The 17,558-nt window shown below is 43.5% G+C and overlaps 1 protein-coding gene across 1 annotated transcript; it reads left to right on the forward strand.

Annotated features, from left to right (window-relative positions):
• The first annotated feature begins 1,015 nt into the window (after positions 1-1,015).
• On the forward strand, positions 1,016-14,898 carry VKORC1L1 (vitamin K epoxide reductase complex subunit 1 like 1). Its single transcript, XM_053995382.1, has 3 exons — positions 1,016-1,224; positions 11,165-11,274; positions 11,932-14,898. Exons 1-3 carry the CDS (start codon positions 1,031-1,033, stop codon positions 12,156-12,158), a joined length of 531 nt encoding a protein of 176 aa, XP_053851357.1. The 5' UTR covers positions 1,016-1,030; the 3' UTR covers positions 12,159-14,898.
• Positions 14,899-17,558: the final 2,660 nt, after the last annotated feature.

Here is a 17,558-nt window from a genome sequence, read left to right on the forward strand (position 1 = left end):
ATCGTGACCCAGTGTGGCAGAATGGGATCCCAGATCTGGGAAATAAGTGATGAAATCCCATTGCTTAAGTGCAAGGCTGAGCGAGCCCTGGGGGGATCCAGCAGCAGCTGTTCCTGAGCCAAGTGGAGCACAAGGCTGTGCTGTGAAAATCAAATAGATTTAATAGATTTCTTCTATTGTCAGTCCAAATTACACATCCCAGACAACCTCGTGGTGAGTTTGGGAGTGGAACAGGCCCTCTGCACACCAGACGGGCTCTGTGCAGGATGTGGGAGTTTGGGGCATTCTGCCCCAAAATGATGGAAAATCACCTGGAGAACGGGGCTGAGGCTCACATCACCTGAGCGCCGGTGAAGCGACACAACATCCCTGAGGGTCACGTCAGCCGGGAAGAGTTTTTTCGCGTCTTTCGGAACGGCCCGGTTTCCCCCGTGTCCCACATTGGAGGGAAAAAACACGAGGAAAAGCCCATTTTCCTTCGGGAAATGCCCATTTTCCTGCTGGAAAAGCCCGTTTTCCTGCTGGAAAAGCCTGTTTTCCCTCTGAAAAAGCCAATTTTCCCTCTGCAAAAGCCCATTTTCCTGCTGGAAAAGCCCATTTTCCTACTGGAAACGCCCGTTTTCCCTCTGGAAGAGCCCATTTTCCCTCTGGAAGAGCCCATTTTCCTTCGGGAAATGTCCATTTTCCTGCTGGAAAAGCGCCGTTTTCTCGCTGGCTTCAGGCGGGGCGGGGGCGGTGGCGTGAGGGGACTCTGCCGGGGCTCCCGGCGGCCGCCAGGGGGCGCTATGCCACGCCCCCCCACCCCCGCCCCGGCCTGACGTGACGTCGTCGCGAGGCGCCACGTCCGGCGCGAGCGGCGAGGGGCGGGGCCAGCACGGGGGGGAGGGGGAGGGGGTTGTGGCGCGCCCGCCCGGCCAGCCAATGAGGGGCGCGCGCGCGTGCGCGGCCGGCCAATGAGGAGCGCGCGCGTGCGCGGGGCGGGGCGGCGCCGGGCGCGCGTCGCGGGCTGAGGCGGAGGGACGGGGCCAAGATGGCGGCGCCCGTCCTGCTGCGGGTGTCGGTGCCGCGCTGGGAGCGGGTGGCGCGGTCCGCCGTGTGCGCCGCCGGCATCCTGCTCTCCCTGTACGCCTGCCACCTGGAGCGCGAGAAGGGCCGCGACAGCCACTACCAGGCCCTGTGCGACCTCAGCGAGCGGGTGCGCTGCTCCGCCGCCATCACCTCCAGGTGAGGCGCGGGTGGGACCCGCCGCCGCCCCCGCGGGGGGAAGGGGCTGGGGGCTACGGGAGCGCTGGGAACGGATCCCGGGGTGGTGCCTCCGGTGCCTCGCGGTGTGCTGGGGGCCGGGCCGGTGCTCGGAGGGGCTGCGGGCGGGGCGGGGGCACGGAGGGGCCGGGGCAGCCGGGGAGGGAGCGGCGCTGCCGGTGTGGGGCAGCCCCATGGCCGGAGCGCTGCTGGGGGAACGGGGATTTTCGGGATCACCACGGGCTGCAGGGTGAGGCACCCGCAATTGCTGTGTTGTAATCAGCGGCAATTAGGTGGAGTGACAGGCGTTTTAGTGGTGAGAGCTCGGGAGAGTGGCGTGCTGTAGCTGTGAGTAGTGGTTAAGGACAACATAAACAAGTGCAATTGTGGGCGCTTTGCTTCGTTAGCTTTAATTGCAGTATCTGTATTGCGTCTTCATTGGGACAAATCCTGGCAGCGCAGGACAGGCTGTGGTGATCCAGAGGAAGTGCTTCATTCAAGGGAGACTTGGATGCCTCTGCAGCACAAGCCCAGTCCAAATCACGATTTATTTTGCAGATGTCCAGCCAGTTTAGCAATTGTTTTCTAAAGGCCAAGGGCTCTTATTTCTGTTAGGAGAGTCATTGTATAAATCTAGTTCTTGAGCAAATCAGTGTATTAAGTCTTTCCTCTTTATTTTAATGAGGATTTTGTTGTTGTTGTGTTAGTGCCTTCAGCTGAATGAGTACTTGAGATGTCCTTTTTCCCCTCTCGGTGTAACCTGTGCAAAAGCTGTCACAGTTTTTATAGAGGTACTTGCTGTATCATCCTAACAAGCCAATTTGGGGGAATATTCCCATCCTCTGTCAAGCTGGGAGCTGTGAAATTATTGAGGCAAAACATCCAAGGAGCTCTTTTTCCTAAATCCTCTTCTGTGGTGGCAGAAGTGAGATTGTGTGACAGAGATCTGTATCTCTGGCCACCTGAAATTGTGGTTGAGTAAAGGCTTTAACTCTGCTTTCCTTGTCTGCCTCAGGTCATCTTTAGTTTGTGAAGGTGCTTGTTCATGGCTCTGCTTGGAAAGTGGCCTGAAATGAGAAGTTTGGATCTAACTAGGGAGGAAACTTCAATAAACTCACCAGATAAATTCAAATAATATATATTAAATTATGCTTAGGCTACTGAGGTTAAACCATGTGAGTCTCATCAGTGATTTCACTTTGATCACAGGTACAGGGTAAAAAGAGAATAACAGAGATTCAAGCATTAAGTAACAGATACAGGAGTAAAAAGAGAATAACAGAGATTCAAGCATTAAGTAACAGATACAGGAGTAAAAAGAGAATAACAGAGATTCAAGCATTAAGTAACAGATACAGGAGTAAAAAGAGAATAACAGAGATTTAAGCCTGTTCTTGTGTTGAATTGGTCCTTCACCAGCTTTTTGCTGTTGCAGCAAGTGCTGCTGTTGTGACAGGGAATTGGATGTCACAGTTTTGATGTGTGTTTACTGGGAGAAGGAAATTACCTAAAGATATAATTGGAATTATTTCTAATTATGGAACCGAGCTCGGTAATTACAGCGTTCATCAGCAATGCTGCAGCTGACACGTTGAATAAGACCTGGGAATCCTTTGCTGGAGGAATTCTAGATGATAATGTGAGGAGTTAGGGATAAAATGCACTCAGATCTCCCAGCAGTTGCTAGGAGAACCATGCCTGGAGTGAAGCGCTGCAAATGCCAGGAGAGCTCGTGATCGTTGGAGCAGGTGGTGAAAGGAGTTTGTGCAAAAGGAACGTGCAAGTTCTGTTCACTCCAACCATATTTGGAGAAGAATTTGCTTCCCAGGCTGAGCAGGACACAGAGGGGGAGTTCTGCTTTAAAAGTAAAGCAGGAGGGCAAGGCATTAAAGTTGGAAAGAAATTAATCTTATTTTCCACGTTCCCATCCACTGTTCTCTGTCACTTTCTGCAGCTGAGTGTTCCTTGTTCCCACATCACCAAAGCTTCTCAGAAACTTCATTTCTAACAGGAACTTTTAACCACACTTCAGATTTCACTGAGGTTGTAAAGTTTCAGTTTTGTGTTCCACCTTTTTCACAGGTAATTCAGATTAACTCCCACATTTCTTTTCTCATTGAGCTGTTACACTGACAGTCAGAAATTAATTTATTAGCTAGTGATTAGAGTTAACTCTGCAGAGTTAACTGGGTGAGAAACTTCTGTTTCTACTTTGGCTTTTAGATGGTTCATTGGGTTATGTGACTTTTTATTTAAGCTGGATTTGCTGATGGAACTTGGAATTTTGCAATCTTCACATCTTGAGTTTTGACTCCAGGAGTGGGCTGAACTTTAAAAAGCGCTTAATGCTGCTAGGATTCATTTTGAATGCATAGAATAATTAGAATAAATTAGTTTATTCTTTCCTGAGCTGACTTTCTGGTATTTTGGGCGGAGTTTTGTTCACCAGCTGTTGGTATTTCCAAGTCGTGCTTTTAAGCCAGATCTGGCATTGGCACAACAGCAAGAACAGAAATGTAAAGACTGCCAGCATGCAGAGGGAGGAGCACAGAAAATCTCCTATCAGAGCCTGACTCATGCAGAAGGTTATGTTGGAGTGATCCCTTCCCAGTATCCCTTACCCAAAACATGAATGGTCAGCATATTTCAAATTTTTATCAAGGGGAAAGTTCATGAAATAGTTTAAAAATAAAATTTGCTAAGGAGTGGCTGATAAGGGCAGGTATTAGTGCAATACCCCACATTCCATGGAAATTGCTGTATTTATTTTAAATTAATTGCTCTCTGATAGTTGAGAATAATTAAGTGTCAAGAATGGCTTTATTTATAAACTGGCTATTTTATAAACTGGCTGTTTTATAAGCTGGATAATAGTTTTGACTGAAAAAATGTTTTTGTTCTTGCTGTAGCTTCACAGTGGGAATTAAAGTAATAAAACACATTTCAAGTCATACAGGTCATGCTACAGCTTGAAATAAAATGTGACCTTTAAGTGGTAATGCAGAGACCCAGAGCCTTTGGCTTTGGTCTTTTCCATGCCCTGAGAGATTTTGGGATCTTCTAATACATTTCTGCTTTGTGTCTCGATGAATTGGAGATTGCTGGAGGATAAATTAGTGGTTTTGAGTGACTTTAATAGCCTGGCATGCATTAATGAATGCTGTAAGAGAGCCTCAAGACAGCAGCACAAACGAGCAAAGGGCACTGCTGTATCTTTAGCAATATTTGCAGCTGCGTCAGTGAAGAGGTTTGGCAATAGTCAATATTGATCTTTGCCTGATTGCTGAAGGAGTTCTAGAGTCAAAATAGCATTTGGAGAATCTGGATGTCATTGGTGGTTCAGGAATTCCCTATTCTGTTCATGGGCAAAGTTTTGGATTGGTATCTTGTGTTTGAGGCACTTTGAAAAGTTGTGTAAGAGTCTGATGTGACAGGATGGTTTGAGTTGGAAGGGACCTTCCAGGTCATCTTGTCCCAGCCCCTGCCCTGGGTGGGGACACTTTCCTCTATAAAAGTTGCACATCCACCTTGTGTTTTCTGCTGGGTGCACCAAAATATTCACCTGGTAGTTCCTGAAAATGCCTGTTAAATTTGGGGGCAGGTCTGAAAGGGTGGCCTGTGACAGGTGTAGTATTATTGTATGGTTCTGCTCACGTTCATAAATCACTTTAAAGACTGAATTTACACCCGTTGTGCTCTGTTTGGTTGGTTGTGCTGGTGTGGAGCTCTTGCTCTGCAGAGTGGGTGTGAATTGCTCTAAGAACTGCAGGTAAATCTGCTCCGTGCTGGTTTCTCAGCAGGGCACACCTTGCTAGAGCTGTTCTGGTGCATCTTTACAGGGATCAAAGTGACAAGAGCAACCCCATTGTCCAAGGAAAATGGGACATGGAGAAAACTCCCCAGACCTCTCTAAGCTGATGTTTAAACAGGTTCTGGTGTGGGGCAGTTCCTGAAAACTTCTTGTCCGTCAAGTTTCCTTAATTCCAAATAAAGAACATTATGTGGCAGTTATAATTCATATTTATAGTAATAAATTCCTGGTATCCAGGAGCTTTTTCATTGCTGTACCTGATAGCAAATATCCAGATATGTTTCAGGTTTTCAGCTGCAAGTGTTAGTGACTGGTGGAAGGTGTTAGGAGATGAAAAAGGGATTCTGGATTCACTGGGTTTGCTGTCTGAGGGAAGCTTGGAAGATCTCTGGTTTGGAATTGGGCAGGGAGAAATTGGAGGAGCCAAAGTCAGTGCCACAAGGGAAGGGAGGGAAGCCCAGAGTCACTCCTGTGCTGGAGGGAAGCCCTGTCCTGGGAGCCAGGGTTCTCTGTCCCTTGTCCCCAGCTGGGCTGGCACTGTGCAAACAGAGCTCAGGACTGGCACAGGGGGAAGCAGAGGGTGTGAGCTGGGAGGATCCAGAGCTGATTCCATGTGCTGCACAGGGGAGAAGTTCCAGGAATGCTGGAAGAAACCAGCTTGGAGTTTTAAAGTCACTCTTAAAGCTGCAGAAGCTGAGAACTCAAATGTTTTGGTTTTTTTTTTTCTTTTCTAGTAGAAAATTGATGATTTAATACTGATACAACACTTACTGACTGAGGCACATCTTTTATAAAACACAGCAGTGCCCCTGCTGTGGGAATCTTTTATTTTCCATCCTTACAGTGCTCACACAAACACGTTAATTTTTGCTTTTCATAAATAAATCGTTTCCAGCTTGACTGGAATTTGTAATAGGGCTAAGAATTATTTTGCCTGGTGCAAAGTAAATTTAACAAAGTGCTTATAATTCAGACTTGGGCTTCATTTATGGTAGCTTAATAGAAAAGATTATTAAGGAAGGAATAGAAGGAATCAGTGCTGTTGGCTTATATCTTGAATAGCTAGTGCTTCTGTAAAGGCTGCTATAAAATAATTATCCACTGTCTGCTTAATATTTTGCTGATCTAGACACTGAGAGTTTTCACAGACTCTTTCTGAAGTAGAGCTGGAGGATATATAGAAGAAAACCTCATTTGGTTATGCTAAATGCTGCTAATAGACTTAAACATGAAATTAAGTGTATCAACATCTTTGAGAACTCCTGGCAAGTTTACAAATGAGGATTTTTAATCTTCTTTTTTGTAGCTTCTAATTGAAGGCTTTTACTTCATTTATTAAAACTGTTAAGAGTGGCATTGAAACCATGAATTAGATTTAATCCAAAATCCTCTGGTGAAGCTGGAAAGAAGTTGCAACCAAAGTTTCTTACCATGCTCCAGATCCTTTGACCTTTATATGAGCTTTTCACTGAAGGCAGGGGGTGAGCTCTGCTCCCCCCTGAGAACTTTCAGTCTGGACCAGAAATTATCTCAGAAATCCAGTGGTGCTTAAGGAAATGTGCACATCACTTATTAAGTGTAGATTTTTTTTGTTTTGTTCTGTTTTGTTGTTTTAGAAAATTAGATTTATTGTTCCCTCAAGGGTACAAAGTGGTAAGGGGTGCTTGCTGTTGATAACAAAATAATGCTCATGGGATGAGAAATAATCCTGAAATGAGAGGAAGTAACTACTGCTTAAGTAACTATTACTACTACCCAAAAACCACCCAAACTTGAGTTTGCAGTTTGAGTACAGAATCTTTGTTATTGTTTCTCCTTTTCATTGCACCAAACCCATCAACTGAGAGAGAATTGTGTTGGCAAAGCTGCTGCTGCACAAATGCAGAGATTTGGGATCAGACAAGCCTTTGAATCATCTGCTCCCCTGAGGGATTTGATTGCATTTCCAAGCAGTCCCTGAGGACACTGGAATGGCACCTGGGAATTGTCCTTTGCTCAAGGCACCTGCTGCTGGACCTGCCCTGAGCCAGTGAGCTTCTTTCCATGTTCAAATGGAAATGTGGGGCTTAGTTCAGTTCTGGCCATAAAACCCGAGGGGGTTAGCAGGTGAAATCCTGGGGATGTGATTCTGCTCATCACCAGGGGTTGTTGTTGAGGCCAAAAGTGCTCAGAAAACATCTGGGACATCCAGGAAGGCCTCAGGGGAGGCTGCCAAGTGTTGGTGCAGGTGAAACCCCAGTTCATGAGTTTCAGCTGATCCTTAAGGACAGTGGAGGCCAAGGAAAGCATCTTGGGCATTGATCTTTGACAAAACTGTTCAAAACATCTGCAGGCAGCTGTCAGAGCTGGGGCTTGGCTACAGAAACACTCCAGCATTTCTTGCAGGGGCTGCAGGGGACACTGATCCAACTCCTGGCTAAATAAACACTTTTTGGTTGCTGTGTTTGACTTGGTGTGTTTGGCAGGCTTGGAATTCTGCTGCTTTTGGAGCCAGTGCTGACAGCTCAGAGCTTGTAACTTGTTAAACTGGAAGGTTGTTTGCTTGTCCTCTGAAATACTGGAGATGCTGGGGGACTAAATAAAGTTCTTATGTTCTCTTTTAGCATTTTCTCTGCTAAATCATGCTGAAATGTTTCAAGTGTGTCCCCTAATATGCTGTTCTGGAACATAGAGGATGTTCATAATTGTGCAAAAGAGATTGAAATTATTTTAGAGACGTAAAAGTGTAAGATTTTATTGGAGCTACATCACTTGTGGAGTATAGTGACCTCAGTTCTTTTTGTCTTCCTGTTAAGAAGTAACAATTGCACACAAATACTGCTTTAAGCTTCTGAAAATGCAACATTGCTGAGCTTTGTGAAGTACCTCAGACCCAAAGGGGCATTGTTTAGAGGGTGGATAATAATGTTCAAAACCTCCTTTTGATAAAAGACAGTGAACATTGGACTGAAAGTCACTGCAATGTTCAATTGTAGATGTTGGGAAAGGAGATGAATCACTTCATTTTCGATTTCTTGAATCACTATTTAACATTTTGAAGAACATTCAGAGTGTGGTACATGCAGATAGGGAGGGAAACTGAGCTACAAAGATGTCTTAAAGGTTTGTTCCTTGTAATTAGATCAGATTGCTTTTGATTTTTTAATAGCAGTGAAACTCGGGTGTGGTGAAAATGGGTTTGGCACCTGTGTTTGTCAGGGTGCTCTGAGTCACCTCGGGTGACAGCGACCTGGATCTCAGCATGCAACTCCTGCTCCAGGGATGGGAGCCACCAGTCAGAACCAGGGAAAGCCTGCTGAAATCAGGCTCTGCTTTTATCTCGCTGTGCAAGCAGCTCTGTGCTTCCTGCAGGTCATTTTGTTTAGCATTCTGTATCAAAAAGAAAAAAAATCTGCAAATGATAACACCTCTAAATTACATTACATGAAACACTTCTGAGTTTATTTTTTTTTGCAGCTTAGCTTGTTATTACGACTTTCTTCTTGCTATTTGTTTGCCATATTTTTTTAGACTTTGAAAGTTATCATCAATCAGGCAATTCACACCTGAGTTTGGTGTGAAAATGAACATTATCCACTCAGTTTTTATCCTTCCTCCACTTGCTGGCAGAAGTTCCTGGTTCACTGTGAGTTTTACAACCTTAATAAAATTCGGAGAGGATTTAGACTTTTCAGCAGGGAAATGAGATGGGAAAAGGAGTATACAAAGTAAATATATAAAGTCTAAATACTTTGCTTTTCAGTTTGCTACAGAACACTTGCTCCCACTCCAAACCTTATAAGGCTGGGAAAAGTGTTCTGTGCTAACCCCCAGGCTGCTTGGCTGTCTCCAAGTGTGTGCAGTAAGATGTGAGATTAGACCTGGACTCCATGGGCTGAAATGTAATACTTGATGTCCTCAAAGCTGCTACAAGGCCAACAAGACACTTAATGAACTCCTGCATGTGGAAAAAGCTTTCCCTGTGCTCTGACCTTGCAGCTCTGCACAGATCACTCCAGGACTCTGACTCCTGGGAAGGGCTGGAACTCATTATCCCTCCACTGACAACATTTTATTATTCTCTTGCAGAACAGCTGCAGGGTCAGGTTCTGTAAAATGCCATTTCTGATAGTTTGAGCTCGAGTTTGCTCTCAGACACCACAGGATCTGCTGAGCATCAGGAGTGAGAGCACTCAGCCAGGGATGGATTCAGCATCCTGCAGTTGTTTGGAGTTAGGCTGATGCTGAACCTTTGCCCACTTTGGGTTGTGCAGGAAAACCTGAGTGTGTTCAAATCATTTCAATGTCAACCCGCAAAGAATTCTCACTTGGAGACCACAACAGCAGACTGAACCTGTGGATGGCAGGCTGAAGCATCTATAACTGTAAGAATACAGAAAAACAAGTGTAAACTATTAAATGTAAAAATTACAACTTCTTTAATGTATTTGTGTGGCTCTTTAATTCAGTCTTTGGAATTTGGACAGCACAAGACAATTGTTACATGTGCTGTGACCATCTTATCAAAGGAAGGCTAAAAAATTAACAGTTGTCACTTAAAATCCAGATAACATTCAAGGAGTGGGAGGAAATCTCACCATAACTGAGATTCTTTGTAATTCTTTGTAATTTCCATCATCCTAGAGTTGCTCTGCAGTTCTGCACTGCTTTTCCTTGCAGCTCCTTGTCTGGCAGCTCTGGGATGCTGAGGCTCTGTCCCCTGGAAGAGCATTGTTTGTGCTGCCTTGAAGCTTAATATTGGCACAAGAGTTTCACTTTTAAAAGATTTCAGACCAAACTAGCTGAAAGTATGTTTAATTTTTGACTGTTTATACAGTAAATCTGCTTTCTAAGAATTGGGACCTGCTGGGTTTCTTGGGGAGAAGAGCACAAGAGTATTAATAGTGAATTCAAACTTAGTCTGCAATTAAAATGATGAGTTTTGCACAGATGGCTGTGAGACTAGAAAGTGTTTTGGAGATGGTATTAAATTATCCTCATTGTGGTGCCTCTTTCTGTGAGAAAACTGCTTGGGTTGTGGTGATGGCAGGTCCCAGGTGAGTGACATCAGCACCATTCCTGCCACGTGCAGGGACAAACCTGAGCTGTAGTTTGGCTCAGCAGGGCCATTGCCTCCAGGACAGGAAACTTCCTGAAAATTGCACTTTCCTTGGAGTTTCCTGCTGCAGCAGGATGAGGAATGGCACTTTTCTACCTTGCTCAGTTAAGCTGCTAATGTGAAGCAAACATTACATTTGTGTGATGCTTGGCTTGATGCTCCAAAAATCTGTTGGCAGAAATCCCAGTGCATTCTGGTGAGTTAAATTACCTTGGAGTAACAAAATAACTTCATATTTTCAACTGACACTAATAAATAGGGTTCTCACTTTGCTTTTACAAATAATGGCATGATCTGCCTTAGGGCATGGAATTAATGGTTTCTGGCACAAACACAATTGCTAATTTAATCTTTCCTCCTCCTTCTGCAGCAGCAGTTTTGTAGGGCTTGTGCTGCTTTCTGCCTTATCACTGGAAAGTTGAAAGTCACTTTGTAGGGATTTCAGGTGTTGGTTCAAAGTGTCACACTGTGCAAGAGCTCCAACAAACGAGGGCTGGGGATCTTGTGATGGTGCCATCCTCAGCTCGTGTGCTTGACAGATTTGGGTTCCTCCTGAGCTGGTTGAGGAGCAGCTGAGGTACAGATTTATGCCCTGATTCTCCTGCTCTGAAGCAGACAAGTGAGTGGAACAAATCCTTGCCTCAGCTTTGTAGTGACCTTGTGTCCAATTAACTGTGGTGCAGAGGGCTGCTGAAGCTGTCACTGGGGGAAGGAAGTGTTTATGTGACAAAAGAGCTCCAAACTCCAGCCCTGGGAAGCAGAGCTGGTTTTCGGTGAAGTTCCAGCTGGGTGAACTCAGCAGTTCCTGGTGTGTCAAACAACTTTAACCAGCAAGGTGTGGGATGAAGCTGTGCCCAGTGCTCCCCCTGTTGCTGCTTGGTTTTCCAGGAGAGCACCACATAAATCATGTCAGAATATGTGTCCTTTTCTTTCCCCAACAGCCCTGAACTGAAAATGCTGCTGGAAAGCAGGAGGTGGCCAAATAAGAGTTAATTAGTTTCCCTGTTTTACAGATGGGGTCGAGGATTCGGTCTCCTGGGTTCCATCTTTGGAAAGGACAGTGCAATAAATCAGTCAAACAGTGTTTTTGGCCTGGTGTTTTATATACTACAAATGCTACTTGGTAAGTATTCATTCACTTCAGAGCCTCAAGTATAAAGCAGGGCTGTGGGGATGAAGGAGGAGAGCAATATACATTGCAAAATCTGCAGGAAACCAGATAAATGCTTCTGATTTTTTATATCTTGGGGTTATTTTAGCAGCACTATGATACATCTGTCCAAAGGGCTTAAAAACCCAACTGATAACAAGAGTAATTGCATTTTCTCCTGATATGCTATTAATAATCCAAGTGTGAAGACAGTTTCTGTGCTGGTATTTTCACTCCGGTATATTTGGCATTGGATTGCATGGTGGAAAAGAGAGGGAATAAAAATGGAACGGGCAAGTTCTGGAGGAGTAAATGGAGAGAGCAGGCAAAAAAGTGCATGAAATATAATTTTGTATATTTCTTGGTAACTCGATGGTTCGCTATAAAGCTGTTAATCCTGACAGAAATAACTTGACCACGAATTTTCCTATAAGTCAGGAATATGAGGATGCTTAATCCTACACAGACTCCTTATGACAGGGCTGTCAGACAGAGCCTTAGATACTCCTCTCTAAATACCCGGGTGGTATTTTAACCAGAATTTTGTGTAACTGTTGCTGAGTGGCTGAGTGTGAATTCAGTGTTGTTCTGTGTGGAGAGGGGTGAGTAACTTTGTCTCTCTTGTTGCAGGTATGACAGCAAGTGCAGTAGCAGCTCTAATCCTCATGACATCCTCCATAGTGTCTGTAGTAGGGTCCCTGTACTTGGCATACATTCTGTACTTCGTGCTGAAGGAATTTTGCATTGTCTGCGTGCTCACATATTTGCTGAACTTCATTCTCTTTATCATCAACTACAAACGACTAGTTTATTTGAACGAGGCCTGGAAGAGGCAACTCCAACCCAAACAGGAATAACCCCTGGTGGAACTTTTGACTGACAGTCTGAAGACCCAACTTCCATTAAGTTTATTTTGCAGTAATTTTTTTATTCTCCATATCAGACACTTTTTTCCTCCCCTTTCCCCCACAAGAATCATAATGGAAATTTTGAATTATAAATTTCAAGGGGCCCCAGATAATTTCTCTGTGCTAATCTTCAGTTTCAGTGCGGTTATGAAAGAAAGCTCTATAACAATCAAAGACAAGCTTTAACTTTACTTTGAAGGAGTTTTAGCCACAGCAAAACCTAGACTCTCTCTCTTCCCCCTCCACTTGTGAAGTGGGTAACACTTGCTATAAAATATCCTGTATATAAATTCAGGTATAACAAGATGTGATCATGACATGAAATATTCTAGACTAGCATCACCATATTTAATGTTGCCATGTTTACAGTATGTGTATTTTTTTCTTTTTTTTTTTTCTTTTTTTTCCTTTTTTTTTTTTTTTTTTTAGCTGATGGACTTAGATTTGACTAGGACTTATACTGTAAATAAAATTAGAACTCTTGGTTTCATCCCTGGAGAACTCACTGTCCCATGGGTTTGGTTAGGAGCTGTCAGAGGGTTCAGCTCAGAGTCGACTGACACGATGGAAGAAGTGACCTCTAAAGAACATGGAGTTGCTGCTCTCACTGTTGTGCTTTCACAAGAATGATGCTTGGGGTTGGTTCCATTTTTTTCTTTTTTTTTTTTTTTTTTTTTTTTTTTTTTTTTTTTTTTTTTTTTTTGTCTCCAGTAACAAAAATGGAATTAAAGCTGAAACCTGAAGTATGTTGATTAAACGACAACCTCATTAATTTCTGTACAGAACAAAAATAGCTTCATGTGGTCAATGAAAAGCTGATTTCAGTTTGGGGGTTGGATGAAATGTTCTTTGAAAGGACTCCATTTCCAAGCAGAGCTGTTCCATTTGAAGCTGTGCTCAGCCAGCCAGTGTTACTAATGTTTGATGTTCTGTGAATGCTGCAGTATAGAATTGCAATTTGCAGTGGAAACCACTGAGTGAGCAGGATAACCAAGCAGTGCAATGAAAAAGCAGTTCCTTAATTGATCTTGGTCAGGATCTTTGGTTTGTGCTATATTGGGAAATGAACTTTAGGCCTGACACACACACACAGAGAAGATCTCTTGGAAGGGCAACCTGTTTAATGGGATAAGTAAGTCAATGTGCTCCTGAAAATGAAATGTGATATAGTGCTATCATTGCTCTTTCTAAGAACTAATTGGGAAAAAAATATATTAAACTGCAGATTTAAACAAAGGAACAAAATTGTACACATTGTTTCTGCACTCAGTATTCTAAGGCTGAATGTTAAAAGTGCCTTCTGTCTTCAAATCTTAAACCAAATACTTTGTGTTGAACTTGGCAGGCAGAAGTGTCCTTGCTTTAAAAATGAACAAACACAATTCCCAGCAAACTTGCTGGGGATAGAAGAGTATTAAGAGATCTGGTTTTAGTTTTTAGACTGAGAAGTGGTAGCAGTATTGTTTTCAGTTTAATTTAAAAGGTTGATGTGATTTGGAAAAGTGAAATACTTGTGTTTCAGACTGTGTGACACCAAAATGTGTGGGTTCAGCTACTTTCTGTAATTGGTGCTGTGCTGCTTTTTGCCCTTGTCAGTTCGAAATATGAAGAATTCCAACTGCATACCCATTTATTTAAAGAACTAATTTAACTCCTTTTAGCATTTTCATTCTCAAACATGAATGTCAGAGAAACACTTCCATTGTAAGTGGATTTTAAACACTAAGGATAAACTTGACTGTGAAATGAGCAGTGTTTCCATAGAGCAAAACAAGGTTGGAGATTGAATTCACAAAATTAATATTTAAATTACTACTGAAGTAATTGTGGTTTGTACCAAGGGTGGAGGTGGAAACTGCTTTTCTGTACAGAGTTGTGTGGTGTGAGTAACATCTGTTGCATGTAACACTAAATGACTTGTCCCTCATCTGACAGTTTTAGCCAACAATCCATTAAATGAGTTTTGTATTGACCAGAGTATAGTTAAAGCTTGTCTTGATGTTTAGTTCTGTCTCTGAAATGCCTTCCACTTTGATATTAAGGGGAATGAATGATGTTGAATTGGTCCCTCAAGGCTTGGCTTTGTTCTCTCCCAAGCCTTGAGGCAGTAGCAGTGTTTAATGTGTTGTATAGATTTTATTTTGATGCATTCCTGTGACCTACACTAAAGGCATCTTTTTTTCATCCAAGGAAGAGGTGAACATGTGCTGCCTGAAAGTTGCTCCTATCTCAGAGCAAGCAGCCATGGAGACAAGTCTAATCCATGAGTACTTGGTCCAATTTCTGGGAAAAAAAGAGGGAAAAAAGCCCCATCAACTGAAAGTATTGGTGTTGACTTAACTTCACTGTGTCTTGTGCTTGTTTGTGTGGGCATAGTCTGTTGATTCAGTTTGTTTAGTAGAAATGTTTAGGGCCAGATTTTCAGCAGTCCTTGTTAGTGTGCACATAGGGAGCAAATGGAGCTGGAGTTTGGGCTCTGGGAGAATTTGCAGCCACACTTTGTGCACGACCTTGCAAATCTGATCCTTAATTGTGAACTCTCTTGTCTTGTGTGCTTCCCTTGCAGTTACTTTTTACTGGAAGTGATTTGCTAGAAATGGCCCTGATTTCTTCTCTTTCTCCCTCGTGCTTCAGAAATGCAGTTGGCCTGAATAAAAGAGCAGAATAATCTTAGCAGGAGAAATTTGGACCTTTCTGCTTCCAGTTCTTTTGACCCTTTCCTTGCTGCTCCCATTGATAGAAACAGCATCTTCCTTCCAGTAAAATGGGTTGTGATGGAAATCAGGAGTGCAGCTGTGCCCCCCTGCCTGCCCCAGCCAAAATGTGGTGGCAAATGTGTGCTTGATACTGGTTTTACCCTTACAAATCCAAAGGCAGATCCTAAAAATTCTCAAGGCTGCAGGAGTCTGGGTAAAGGCAGGTAAATTATATTTGGGCTGGCAAGGGACAGGGGTTGTTACAGAGATCCTTGTTGTGGTTTCAACACTCGGGAGAATGGAAGGGATAAAATTCACAGTATCCAAACAGAGGTTCTGAATCTGGGCTCTTCCTGCCCCTCTTTGGCTCTCTCAGAATCCCAGAACTCCTTTAGGATCATGGAATAGTCCGAGTTGGAAATTTTACAGTGAGGGGCAGATTGGAAAGGCAAAAAAAAAACCTCATCCCAAACCCTGCTTAGGAATTAAACATTCCTGAAATCCTCTTACTGTAAGGTACTTGCTACTCTTTAAGGCCAACAAAGCACTTGGGTCTCATGGAGGAAATGAATATTCTTGGAAGTTTCTTCCTGTGAAACATTTGTGACACTGAGGCCAATGAAACGTTCCTGAGCACCTTTGAGATCTGAGGTGACAGATCTCTGCTGAGGAGGTTTCTGAATGCTGGAGTTTGCATTTTTGTGCTGCTGTAGTCCCAGTTGTTCCAGGAGGATGGTGAGGTGCTTCAGGCACTTCTGCTCCTAATTTATGTGGGCTGAGATCAGAGCTTGGCTTTGGTTCTGCCAATGTTGTTTAAACTGGTCCAGAAAAGATAAGAAGTATTCTGTTACCACAAAACTGTGTTAAGCATGGCCTAAATATTAGATGTTTGTTCTGTGTAGTATGTTCCATCCACTATTTATTCCCAGTGCTTTCAACTCCCAATCCAACACCCATTTAAAATGGAGTCATTGGGCAGATGTTCCTTTTCTCAATATAGGCTGACAGATTCTCTACTGGAGGTTTAGGATGCAATTTTGCTAACAGGTAAAAAAAACATGTAAATATGTACGAATTTTATTTGTTGCACATAACTTTTTTGGTATAAAAAAAAAAAAAAAAAGAAAAAAAAACCCAACAAAAATAAATGTAGAAATTACCTGTGGATGTCTTGCTGCAATCATTCTTATGCTGCATTCATGCAGTCCAAACAAGAGCTTGAATGAACCCAACCAGAGGCCTTTTTGGACTCAGTCTGAGCCTTAGAAACTGTTTTTAATGTCAGTACTGTAATTCTGTTTCTAGAAATTGTACCAAGTCGTGTGGTTTTTTTCCAAGACCTTGTGTGTGTTTAGCAGTAGAAGGGTTAAAGCACTTGATTCTCCCCAGATCCCAGTTTTCCCAGTAGAATTCCTGCAGCTTTGTGTCTGGCTGAGCATTGTGTGTAAAGGCTGAGCAGCGCTGACTTGAGGCTTTCAATGTTTACAGTTCTTTAAGCAAAAAAAGAAAAAAAAAAAACAACAACAAAAAATACCCCCAACCTTGTGATTTTTATCACTTTCTGCTTTATTGGGGCTGCTCAAAGCTGGTCCCACAGACCACAAAATCCCTGGAAACTGCTGGATGTGTCCCTGGATTTGGAGAGGGAGCTGCTGGGCAGGGTTGGGTTTGTTGAGAACAAGCAGGAATTAACCCTCAAATGTGTGCTCAGATTTTGGGGGGCTGAGCTGAGCCCTGGTTTGTAAGGAGTGACCAATGTCAAATCCTCATCTGTGTTTTGGTCAGGTCTGTTGAAATTGGGGAAGAAAATGAGTTTTTAAAGGATGATGGAGAAGTTGAAATGACTTTCAAACACTGCTATTGAGCTTAAATATGGGAATTGCTCATACCATGGTGTGTTTGAACAAATGTCTTTTTATTGTGCATAGTTTTATATTCTGGGGGTTTAGTTCTAGAGAAAATCTAGGCCTAGCACGGTGTGAGGAATGCTGTAGTGTTGTTTCTTTTCCCTTAAAAACACAAGAAAAATTGTTGTGGAGTCTGCAGTGAACATCTGTGTCCTTATTCTGCTGGGGCAGGGTGGAAGGTGCTGTTGGTTCCTCGTGTACCACCTCTGAAGGGAACAGAATTTGGCCAGCACACAACAGAAAAGCAAATATTTCCTTTATATGGTCAGATTTGGTCCCTTCCCTGAGCCACTCGCCCAGAGGCAGCTGCAGAACAGGAGTCATGGCAGCAGTTTCACCCAGAATCTGAATTTCAGTAATGAAACTCCAGAATTGTAACTTCCCAAATGCATTGGGAGCCTCTGGTTTTGTTGTTCTGCTCCTTGTGATGCTGCTTTTGGGACAGCACTGGGAGGTTTACAGACTAAATATTCTGAGTTTTGCTGTGAGTGCTGCTGTGATCCATGCCAGGCTAAAGCCTGGCCTAAGGCTGGTGTGCAGCCCCAAAGGGACAGCACTGAAGCAGCACAGGGATTTACACCTGGCCCTGCCCCAGAGGGCTTCAGGCCACTCTCAGAAAGGTTTGGAACAGAATTTCCCTCTGGGCTGCTCTTCCTGTGGTGACATTTAATATGAAGGAAGCCCTTCCACACTGGAAGTGGCATTGTTGGACACAGTTTGTGTCTGACAGGGGCAGTTTTGGTACT

The sequence above is a fragment of the Vidua macroura genome, chromosome 20 (assembly GCF_024509145.1).
Source record: "Vidua macroura isolate BioBank_ID:100142 chromosome 20, ASM2450914v1, whole genome shotgun sequence".
Lineage (NCBI taxonomy): Eukaryota > Metazoa > Chordata > Aves > Passeriformes > Viduidae > Vidua > Vidua macroura.

What these genes read in the sequence shown, in the direction of transcription:
- VKORC1L1 (XM_053995382.1), top strand. Translation starts at nt 1,031, where the DNA reads ATGGCGGCGCCCGTCCTGCTGCGGGTGTCGGTGCCGCGCTGGGAGCGG. An exon ending in TCCGCCGCCATCACCTCCAG is followed by an intron (nt 1,225 to 11,164) that starts GTGAGGCGCGGG and finishes CCTGTTTTACAG; the next exon opens with ATGGGGTCGAGGATTCGGTC. An exon ending in TATACTACAAATGCTACTTG is followed by an intron (nt 11,275 to 11,931) that starts GTAAGTATTCAT and finishes CTCTTGTTGCAG; the next exon opens with GTATGACAGCAAGTGCAGTA.